The sequence below is a fragment of the Schistocerca americana genome, chromosome X, assembly GCF_021461395.2.
Source record: "Schistocerca americana isolate TAMUIC-IGC-003095 chromosome X, iqSchAmer2.1, whole genome shotgun sequence".
In the NCBI taxonomy this organism is placed as follows: domain Eukaryota; kingdom Metazoa; phylum Arthropoda; class Insecta; order Orthoptera; family Acrididae; genus Schistocerca; species Schistocerca americana.
Genome location: NC_060130.1, coordinates 207772576 through 207784046, shown reverse-complemented (window position 1 = coordinate 207784046; position 11471 = coordinate 207772576). Strand labels below are relative to the sequence as shown.

At 38.9% G+C, this 11471-nt stretch overlaps 1 protein-coding gene across 2 annotated transcripts in view; it reads right to left on the bottom strand.

Moving 5' to 3' along the window:
• Positions 1-989: 989 nt before the first annotated feature.
• Positions 990-11471, bottom strand: part of LOC124554720 (probable serine/threonine-protein kinase DDB_G0282963) — a 140551-nt gene continuing 130069 nt past the window's right edge. For both annotated transcript variants that reach the window (XM_047128366.1, XM_047128367.1), the window contains exon 7: positions 990-4837. In XM_047128366.1, the coding sequence (XP_046984322.1) occupies positions 1001-4837 (3837 nt within the window). In that variant the 3' untranslated portion in view covers positions 990-1000. The remainder of the gene's footprint in view (positions 4838-11471) is intronic.

Genomic DNA, 11471 nt, shown 5'->3' with positions numbered 1-11471 from the left:
CCCTCGTCTTGTAATTAAATAACTATTACAAAGTTCTTCAATGCACGCCCTGCGATATGGTACTGCACGCCAATTTCTGCAGCCCACTTGAACAACTGAACGGGACGTATTCCAAACAAACTGCGTGTTGAATAGTGAACAATTTAATACTGAAAAAGTTTATATTTTATTCTATAGTCACAATTTATTTATTTTGGCTACTGGCAAAATACATAAATCGTGACTACAGATTAAAGTGTGGACTTTTTCAGAACTGAAAAGGAGTTAACACAAAAGTTCTTAAATTTAATTTAAGTAAAATCCTGTTTTTCAAGCTGTGCCACACTGAACCAGCTATCACTGACTGCATTATCATGACTATTTGGTCTCACATCATGTATGCTGTTGCAGAAGACTATAAGGATATTAATATTTGTTTTCGATAACAAAATTTCATGAATTTCAGACTGTGTAAGACTTGTTGACACACCTAACTCAGTGTGTGAGAAACTGTCATACTAATCACTCATTCAGCAATGTTGGCAAACAACACACATACATATAACTAATTTTTGTGTGTGTGTGTGTGTGTGTGTGTGTGTGTGTGTGTGTGTGTGTGTGTGTGTGTGTAGAGGTAGGGAGGGTGGGGGTGGGGGTGGGGGTGGGGGAGGGAGTGAGGGGTATGCAGTGGCATGTACGTGTGCATGCTCAAAAGGTTGCATTTATAGCACGATCAAAGAACAACAGTGCTAACAGCTCTTTCATTAATCATGTATACAGAAATAGGTAATAATATTTCTCAGGTCACTGGGATTCATTATGGCTGCTCTGCTGTGAACACACGCGCGCTCTCTCTCTCTCTCTCTCTCTCTCTCTCTCTCTCTCTCTCTCTCTCTCTCTCTCCCCCCCCCCCCCCCCCCCCCGCCCCTCCCCTCCATCCCCCAATAGTACATGGTGCTGAAGCCACACAACAAAAAGAAACTAAGTTGTGCTACACATTAATTATTTAACAAAATTGTCTTTATATATCACATGATGATGATGACGATGCATTAACATTGCTTACATCCTGAACAAGTTGTGTAATTGAGTCACAGTCTGCTAAAACCTCCAGGGTATCCAACTCCAAATCATTTCCTACAGTAAATGTGCTCTGGTCTAACAAAGGACTCATATTCCTTCTTTCTGCAAAACAAGTTGCTGTGCTTTGTTCTTGACACAAGCTTAATGTAAACTGATTGACAGAATCTTCACCACTGTTTACATTTTGGAGACGTGCATCATCTGAAGTACCAAAGACTGGCATACCTATCAGTGGAGTTGACGGGTATGACCTCGAAGTTAAGTTTGAGTGCGATTCAAAAGCACTGGCAGTCGTACTGAAAGATGTCACAACAGGGTCCCTTATTCCTGCAGTTTTGTAAGGTACAGGTGTATTGGGGTAAGAACGTGATGGTTTTTGCAGAGCTCTCTGACAAGCTGATTCTAGATCGCATTCACTTATTTCATTACTGATGGATATTCCCATTGCTGAATGTCTATTTTCATGATCATTTTGAGCATCATCCAACATATTGAAGATGCGGTTCAAATTTTCACTGTTCAAATCTCCTGTAACGGTATCAGAATTGTGCTCATCATCAACTATTAAAAGGCTTGAAGACTGTGCTGAACTTTCTGTAACAGCAAAATCAGTAAACTCACTTGGGACAGGTGTGGGAGTGACGGAACTTGTAGCTGATGATCCAAAATTACTAAAGGAGAATGTATTGTGCTGTCCTAGATACAATGGTGAAGGCTGTGCTGATATTGAAGAAATGGCAGTATTGTCAGAATTTGGGCAATGCAGAGGTACAGACTGTGACCTGGACTGAACTTGAGAATTTCCTAGCATCCGAACAAAATGCTGCTCATCTGAAAAGAACTGACTGACTTCATGTGCCAGTGGATCAACCACATTGCCATTTGTCAACAGAGGTGTTCCAGAAGGCCCTTCACCACTAATAGTGCTAAAAGATCTAACATCAGACCTCCTACTAGGTCTTACACTCCGTGTCTTCTCACATTTTAGAGTGTTACTGGGTTCAAAGTCTAGAATATCTTTATTTTTCCTCACAGAATTTGTACCAATATCTATGGTGCTTACTGTGTTCCTGACACCACATTCTACACGTTTTGCAGCTGGAATGTTCAACATCGGTGAATGGGGAGCAGAAACTGAAACAGGAGACAAAGGAAGTACAACATTTGAATGTGCCTCTTTCTGCAATGCTTCCCCTGGCATAGCAAATAATGCAGCAGGGTCATTACAAGTCTTCATTTGTGTATCACAGAAGTTATTCAGTTCAAGATCTTCACCACTACGTATTCCACTACTATCAAGTTCACTATTATTATTATTATTATTATTATTATTATTACTATTATTATTATTATTACCACTACTACTATTACTACTGCTACAGCTAATACTAGTGATATTGTTACTACAATTCAGAGTTATCCTTTCATTTTCACTGGTCCCAGCACTGCTGCCAGCATTGAAATGGCTATTGGTTTCACTGTGCTTATCTCCTGTTGCAGGTGCATCACACTGAACAGTTGCATGAAGGAAAGAAGTAGTTGTGGAAAGGGCTCGTGGTCTTGGAGCTGGGTAATGAACTTGGGTTGAAGGAGAACTGCTATTAACAGAATTCGAACGCACTATTCTTGCAGCGTTTGCCGATTGCTTAGGATGACTAGATGATGATGCATAGAGATTATTTTGATTTGACATGTTCAGAATATTACTGTTCAAACACAACTGTGCACTTACATGGCTAATGTTTTGCCTTGAACGTGGAATAGGGGTGTTTCGTGGGGACACAAATGGGCTAGCATTTGCACTGGATGGCTTTGATGACTTCTGTTGTGTGTTGTTTGGGGAATGGGGACCAGGAGATATTGGTGTGAAACTAAAAATACGTCGCCTTGTATTGGGACTAGGAGGTACAGCAATATGGCGCGTGCTTTCATGACTGTCTTCCACTGCTGGTGTTTCAAAACTGACTCTCCTTCTAGCACTGAGACCAGACACGCAGTTATTCAGAAGAGAAGGCAAAAGGGCAGAAGGCTTCTTAGGACTATTTAACTGTTGGCTTCGTTGTGATAAAAGTACAAGACTTTCTGATGCTGAAGAACTGCCTCCAAAAGGGAATGCAGATTTCCTCATAAAAAATTCTTCATCACAAGTGTTCCTGCTGCTTGCTATACTATCTGCTGACAGGCATGATGGCTGCATTACAGAGGAATCTGACACACTATCAGATATCTGCACTTGATCTTCTGATTTTAAGAACTTTGACCTACTACAGGAAGTTGCAGGATTTAGATTACGCTCTAGGAGCAGCCGTAGCTGTGAAAGTTTATCCGATTTACTTCCAGCTGATTCAGAAAACAACGTATTGCTCTGAACTTCTGCAGATGAATGCCTTCGAATAGGAGCATGTGTTGTGGCTTCTTCATTGGCAGGTGAGCTGTCTTGGTTTTGGAAATACTTCATTAGTTCTTCCTCCTGCTCTTGTGAATTATTTCCATCATGATAATATTCTCTGAATGCATCTTTCTCTAGATGTTCTATACTTACTTCACGCACATTTACATTCTCTGATGTGTCACTTTTATTGCTTTCTGAGGCAGCTGGGACATTTTTTATTGTTGTAAAATGAGAGTTTTTCAATGAACTGCAGTCGAACTTGGCCCTTTCACCAGAAATCACACCTAAGCTGACACCAGAATTTATGAATTCTTGATTGTCTTCTTGACTAGATTCAATTTCCGATTTCAATTTGCCAGTGCCTCCTATTTCTGGTTTTGGTTGTATGTGTTTATACCTTTTTGCTGTCTGCCGATATGAAGACACTGATGAGGGAAATATTATCAGATTAGTTGCCTTTTTAACCTTCATGTTATTTATCCTAGGAATTGGAAGCTTTTGCATTTTGCTACTGGATGTATCCTGCTGAGAAGCATCATGACAAACTATTTCAGAAGTTTTAGTTTTGACATCATTAATAATCGTTCCAGGAGTTAAGTCCTGGACAGGAGAGAAGGCAGATAAACATTTATTTGTACTCAAGTTATTTAGATTATTTACATTATGTTTATTAGTACTGTCAAGAGGAGTTCCTAAGTTAAGCTGCATATTTATGTCTAAGCCACACTCACTCACAGGCTTAACTGCCATACCTTCTGCTGTAGACAATGCATCATCTGAAGAGTTGGCAATACTGAAGTCAACACTTCTGGCTCTAGTTTGAAAGTTCACATTATAGTTTGTCTGGTCAGACTTACCAGCTACAGCAGCAGCATTCTCGCTCTCATACATTACTGTGTCCTTAACTGGAACAGTACTATCACTCATACCTTCAATATCACTTTTTCTGCTTATTACACTCAACAAATGCACCTTTTCACTTGGCACACAGTTTCCAGCATTAGTGGAGTCTTCCTTCAGATTAAGAAAAGCACTGGTAGAGTTGACTTCATTGGAGAGACCCCTACTGTTATCTGTTGTGTCACTTTTGAACACCATGGAAGATGATGTACAATTACCAAGTGAGCTAGGCACGGAAGTAAGAGTTTTATCACAGACAGAATGAACAACTTCCGACGAAATAGGTGTTTCTATTGCCATCGGTGGTGAACGCTTTCCCTGAGTATATGTATTCGTAAGTGTAGTATTTAAATCCTTAATGTGCACAAGGCCTTTCGAACTATGCAGATTGTTCATGCTGTTGTGCTGAGATATTTTAGCTCTTTTCGACTTCAGTCTTTCAGATGAGAGGTTCTTCAGGATAGCTGTTGTCTGCTGATGATCCTGAAAGAGGGAAAGCAAGTAAGAAAACATATCTACAAGAAAAGACACTAATAACAAATGTATATGTGCAGTGTTATGAAAATGTATGTACAGAACAGGGGCACGATCTTTATGTTGTCACCTCCACAAACTGTCCTCCCACTACGTTTCATTTCATCAAGATGGAGCATGGGACAAATTTAGGATATCTATTATCTCAAAATGCTGAGCGCACAATGACACAAAAATTCTGCCTTACTATATACACTGATGGGCCTAAACATTATGAAAACTCCCCATCAAGAGACTGAATATCACTCAGTGGCATTGCAGGCATGTGACATGGTAAGAAAAGTATGTATGTGGAGCATAGGCACATAGACAATCAGCAAATGGGGAGAACTATTGACATAAGCAACTTTGACAAAGGGCACATTTTCAAGCCCAGTAGATAGGAACAAGCATCTCAGAAACAGCAGATCTGGTCAACTGTTCACATGCTACTGTTATAAGCATCCTTGAGCAGGCACCAAGTTGTTGGACATCCAAGCCTCATCATCACAGAACATGGAGGTCACAACCTTATCCACCTTGTAAAGCAGAATAGTTGGTAATCTATGCCAAATTACACTGTTGGTGCCTGCACTAGTGTTTCAGAACATACTGCTGAACACAGGGTTTCACAGCAGATGATTTCTACATGTTCCCATTTTGACCCAATGACATTTAATTAAGATTGCACTGTGCACAGGATCATCAAGGTTGGACCACAGAGCGATGGAACGTGTCACCTAATTTGATGAATCACTTTTCTTTTTACACCAGGTTGATACTCTTGTCTGGGTACAGCATCGTGCATGCAAGCAGATGCTTGAGACTTGCACCGCACCACGTATGCTGGCTGGTGGAGGTGGTATTATACTACAAGGGAATATTGATTTTGGTTTCCATGGGACTTTTATTAGTAACCTAATACACTATGACAACTATGGACTAAATGAACATAATTGTGGACGACCTGCATCCCTTCATGCTCAATTTCTTTCCTGACGGTGATGGCAACTTCTTGCAGGATAACTGTCCATGCCCTAAGTCCACAATTGTGATGCAGTGGTTTGAGAAGCACAATAGTGAACTCGCAATGTCTTGGTCACCAAGTTTGCCTGATATGAACTCAATGGAACACATCTGGGATGCTATCAGGCACTAACTCCACATCCACAAACCACCAACCCATAATCTACAGGTATTGCATCACGTGGGGTATTTTTTTTTTTCTTCTTCTATTATCTAGTGTCACATTTCAGTTGTTGAATGTATGCCATTCAGAATTGCTGCAGCACTGCTTTCCAAAAGTGGACCAGCATGTTAATGAACAGTTTATTATAATATTTTGGCTCATCAGTATACGTCAACATTATACTACTCACAAACGACACAAACAAAGTAAAATTCAACAGACAAAAAAGATTTAGGAACAAAACAGAAAAAAAAGTGAGAGTAGTAATGGCAGTACTGTAATAGATTACAAAATTTAAAGACAATATAAATAGTTTAAACTTAAACATACCACTGCTGCCCATATTGTTAGCATTTCTCATAGTTAGTTTGTGGGTGGCTGCTTAATTATGCTTCATCATATACTGTCTATATTTCTCTGGCACATTTTTTTTCTCTATAGTTAGTTTTGTATGATAAGTGATAATCAGATTTGAATATTTATTCTCTGCACTAATGTGAAAAGGCATTCAATGACCACATACAAAATGTTATAACTGTGGTAAGAATGAAGAGAATGTCAGTCACTACTCACCCATTACTTGACAAACAAGAGATTATATTTACTGCATGCACTTCATATCCACTAAACACATACAAAATACATTTCATGTGTGTGATACTGTCTGCTTTTCCTCCTCCTGTCATCATGCTACATCTGTCAGAGACAATTTTGTTTATATATGTCCATGTTTCCTTCCAATAATTTGAGAATTTATTCCCTATACAAATCTTACATAAAATGTCAACTTCAGATTCTTACAAAATGTTCACTGAGCCGTAATGAAACAACATTTCCTAATATGAAATTTGGGACAAATTCCTGATGAACTGCCAGAACTTTAACACTGTGCCATTTCCGGGTTCCCTGTCAATGAGTGACCATTTCGTAAACACGCTGTCATACATCCAAGCCTATGTGGATCCCCCTACTCTATCAACCTCCAAGAAAAGCTCATAAAAGCTTTGTATAAGCTTCTATTGACCCACACCAGCTTCACATCAGTAGCACAAAGTGTCTACAGACAGGGGACTTGCCTGACATAGAAGTAATAAATTATATAGATAAAGCTTCCTTGTGAATTAGTCTATCAATTAATGAAAACCACATCAAAATCCCTACAGTAGTTCTTGATACTAGCCTTCATGTACAGACAGAAAAAAGTAGTGCGATGGGGGGCGGGGACTTTAAATTATATAACTGTATAGATCTCTCTGGCACACAAACTGAAGTTTCTCAGTGTGAAAAAATTAAGTCAAAGTTCAACACATACTTCATCATAATTGAACCTATGTCTTCACTGGCATGTTTCAGGGATTTTTACATGATTAGCTATGACTGAGCCTTGTTGACCCTGTAGCACATGGATACCATTTTTCCCACACTTTGAAGTACAAAATTTCTCATCTCTTTACATTAAGAGGCAGTTGCCAACCCTCACAATAGATCAAAAACTCAGCTACATAACCAATTAAAGCAATTTTTTTCAAAAAAGATCCAGTAACAAGTGAAGTGTAATCACTATTTACATCTTTATCAGCATAAATATTTTTATTAGAGCCTCACAAGTGATGTTAAATTGTTAAATTTTTCACAGTGCAGTACAAGAGTAGCTATGAATGTTGTAAAACAGTTGCAACAGTTTCTGGCTACTTTTTTTCAGATTTTTTAACCTAAAAGACATGAACAGCTGTAATCAATAATATGTGAATACATCCGCACGTGTGTGTGTGTGTGTGTGTGTGTGTGTGTGTGTGTGTGTGTGTGTGTGCGCGCGCGCGCGTTTCTGGAAGATAAACCAATAAGTTGAAAGCATATTGGTACACTTGGAACGCAAAAGTAGATATGGAATCACACACAAAAACAGTCCTGTACACCTAATTTATTAACCTGATTATGAGAGTAACAATAAGGTTTTGAACTTCAACCATTACTATTGTGATGTAGATTCTGCCTTTTCAACACTGAGCTGATTATGAGTTTAAGTGTTATGATGAAAATGGACAGAGTCTTCTCCATCAGAATTGATCTATTCTGAGATTCATACTGAAAACCTAAATCTGGATGGATGAAGGGGAATTTGAACTATTGTTCTCCTGAATGCAAGTCCAGTGCACTAACCACTGCGCCACCTTGTTCGGTGGATCTTGACAGCCATAATAGGCATTAATCATCCTTCAACCTGTCGCAGCTTGAATTCAAATTAAATTAAATTAAAGCACATGGTATCATGTGCTAAGATTTCTTTGCATTCCAATCACATATGGACTGGGAGGGAAAATGACTGCTTAAATCCATACTGTGTAATTTTCTTCTTTACAGTCCCTACAGGACGATCTGAAGAATGTCCCTGGATTCTTCAATTAAAACCAGTCCTTAAAATTTTGGAAGTAAGCTTTCATGGGATAATGTATGTCTATCTTCAACAGTCTGCAAATTTAGGTTTTCCAACATTTCTGTGGCACTCTCTTATCAGTCAAACAAACCTGTGACCATTCATGCTGTCCTCCGTCATATATGTTCAACATACAGTGTTAGTCCTCTCAGATACAGGTCCGATAAACTTGAGCAATGTTCTAAGATTAGATGCACAAGTACTTATTTCCTTTGTAGAGCGACTACATCTTTCGAGTATTTGACCAATGAATGTAAGTTTACCACCTGACTTACCTATTCGAACATTCCACTTCATACCTCCGCAAATTGTTACACACAGGTATTTGTATGAGTTGGCTGATTCTAATTGTTATTAATTGAGATTGTACTCATTGGACACTGCTTTTGAATTCTGAAAAACCCATAATTGAATGTCTGTACATCTGAAGCAAGTTCTCAATCTTTGCACCATTTTCAAATCTTATCAAGATCTGATTTAATGTATTTGCAGCTTTTTTTCAGACAATTCTTTCATCACAGTTAACTGAATTATGTGCAGAAAGTCTGAGGTTTCTGCTAATATTGTCTACCAGGACATTAATACACAACATGAACAACAAGGGCCCCTACACACTTTCCTGGGGCACACATGAAGTTATTTCAACTTTTACTGATAACTCTCCAGCCAAGATAACATTCTGCATCCTGCTAACCAAAAAACATCTCAATCTAGTCAGATATTTTGTTTGATAATCCATATAATCACACTTGTGTTATTAAACATTGGTATGATATGAAGTCAAATACTTTTCAAAGTCAAGAAGTAATGGATCTACACTATTTCCTTGACCCGTGACTTTCAGGACGTCATGTGAGAAAACTGCAAGTTGGGTTTTGCATGATCAATGTTTTCAGAATCCATGCTAGTTGGTAAGGAGGAGGTCATTCTGTTTGAGATATCTCATTATGTTTGAGCCCAGAATATGTTCTACGATTCTACACCAGATGGAAGTCAGTGAGATTGGATGCTACATTTGTGGTTCACTTCCATTGCCCTTCTTGTAGACTGATGTGATGTGCTTTTTTCCAGTCACTGGACACAACTTCTTGTTCAATGAATTTATGATGTATTACGATTAATGTGAGAGCTGACTAAGATGTAAATTCTATATAGAAACTGACAGGAATTTCATCAGGTCCTGGAGTCTTGCATAATTTTAGCTATTGTAGTTACTTCTCAATGCCACTGACATTATCATCTATATCACTCATCTCTCTAGTGGTGTGAAAAGTAAAGCAGAGCAGTGCATCTGTACATTGCACAGTAAAGGAATATTTGAAAACAAAGTTCAGTATGTCTGCTTTCATTTTGCTACCCAGAATTTCAGTTCCTGTACCACCTATGATTGTCCGGATACTAACTTTGGTGCATTTGACAACTTTTAGTCATGACCATAATTTCTTTGCATTTGTAAAGGATCTTTCCATAAGATTATGCTACGGTATTCACTGAAAATTTCGCATATTGCTCACTTGACAGACAAATGAATTTCATTTACAATCTCTCTATTTATGGCCCTACACTTTTACATACATTATGCAAAAGTTGATGTACCTTTAGAGGTTTCTCTACAATGACTGTACACCATGGAGAGTCCCTTCCATCAAAAACTGTTCTACTACATATATATCTATCTAGTGTATGGTCAACTATTCTTTTGAGCTTGGGCCACGTGCTCCTGCCCAGAGGTAAATGTTTTGACTTCCTCTTTGAGATGTGACACTACCACCATTTTATCTAACTTACTAAATGTGTAAATTTTCTAACCACTTTAGCTGCTCTTTGTACTGTAGTAACCAACTGCCTCATTGTCACAGAGAAGGGATTTAGTAATGTATTGCAGGATGTTTTGTCATGCTCTCCACTTATATAACTATAATTTCCTAACTGATGGTTGGGGAACATTTGTATTAGTGAACTGTGTTTTCTCTTACACTTTCAGTTACATCTGGGGGTGAGTTCAGTGGTTGACAGAAGGACTTAATTACAAGTTTATGCTCAACCTTGATATTGAATCTTGTCCAAACAATCTTGCACACAGCTTGAATTTCTATCTTGGTAGATTTAAGTTTCTTGTCTACTACAACAAATGCACCATTTTTATTTCCTGTTGCCATATCCTTTCAATATACATTTAGATTTTCTCTGAAAATCTCAACGCTGTCAATTTCCGTACCTATTGTTGTACACATTTCACTGCTATTTAGGACTGCTCCAAACTCTCGGACTTTGTTGCAAATGCTTCAGCTGTATTTCACTAGGAATTTTTATCGTTTCACCTGCGGGGACCATTTCTCATAATGCTACAGTAGTACTTCTCGGTCTCTTACAGCTATCATTATCTTGAATGGCTGGAGCGTCGCCTAACTTAAAATAAACCTTGTGTGCACTTCACACACAGCCAGCCACCTAGCCAGCAGCCTCTGACGTGTAGTACACCCCTAGCACATTTAGGAGGATCCTAAAACTCTCGATCCTATAGCCCAAGTCCATAAAGTCAGAGCCTAGCTTTTCATAGAAACTTTTAAGTCTCTGATTCAAGTGTTTCACTTGATCAGCTCTGAGGATAATGCTACAGACTGAACACGGTGATCTCTCCCACCTTTTCCTACCATTCCCCTAAGGGGGTACCATTATTCAATGCACATTTGAACTCCCAATGATTAACTGATCCCTCCACTTTTGTGTTTGCCTCTTAGTGTTGTAAGACACACCAGGTTTCTCAACATGTGATCTCTCTCACTGGCTAAGGTTGGTTTTAGAGGAAGAACAGCAAATCAGACTTGTTGGTTGGAGGATGGGTGTAATACTGTGAGTTGCCCTCAGTCCCGGCCTCCGCTGTACAAAGCCTTCTGAATTACTACCTCCACACCACTCACACTCAAGTGGGCAGGCAGCACTGCACTTCCTGCATGGCAGACAGCATCCATTGAAGAGTA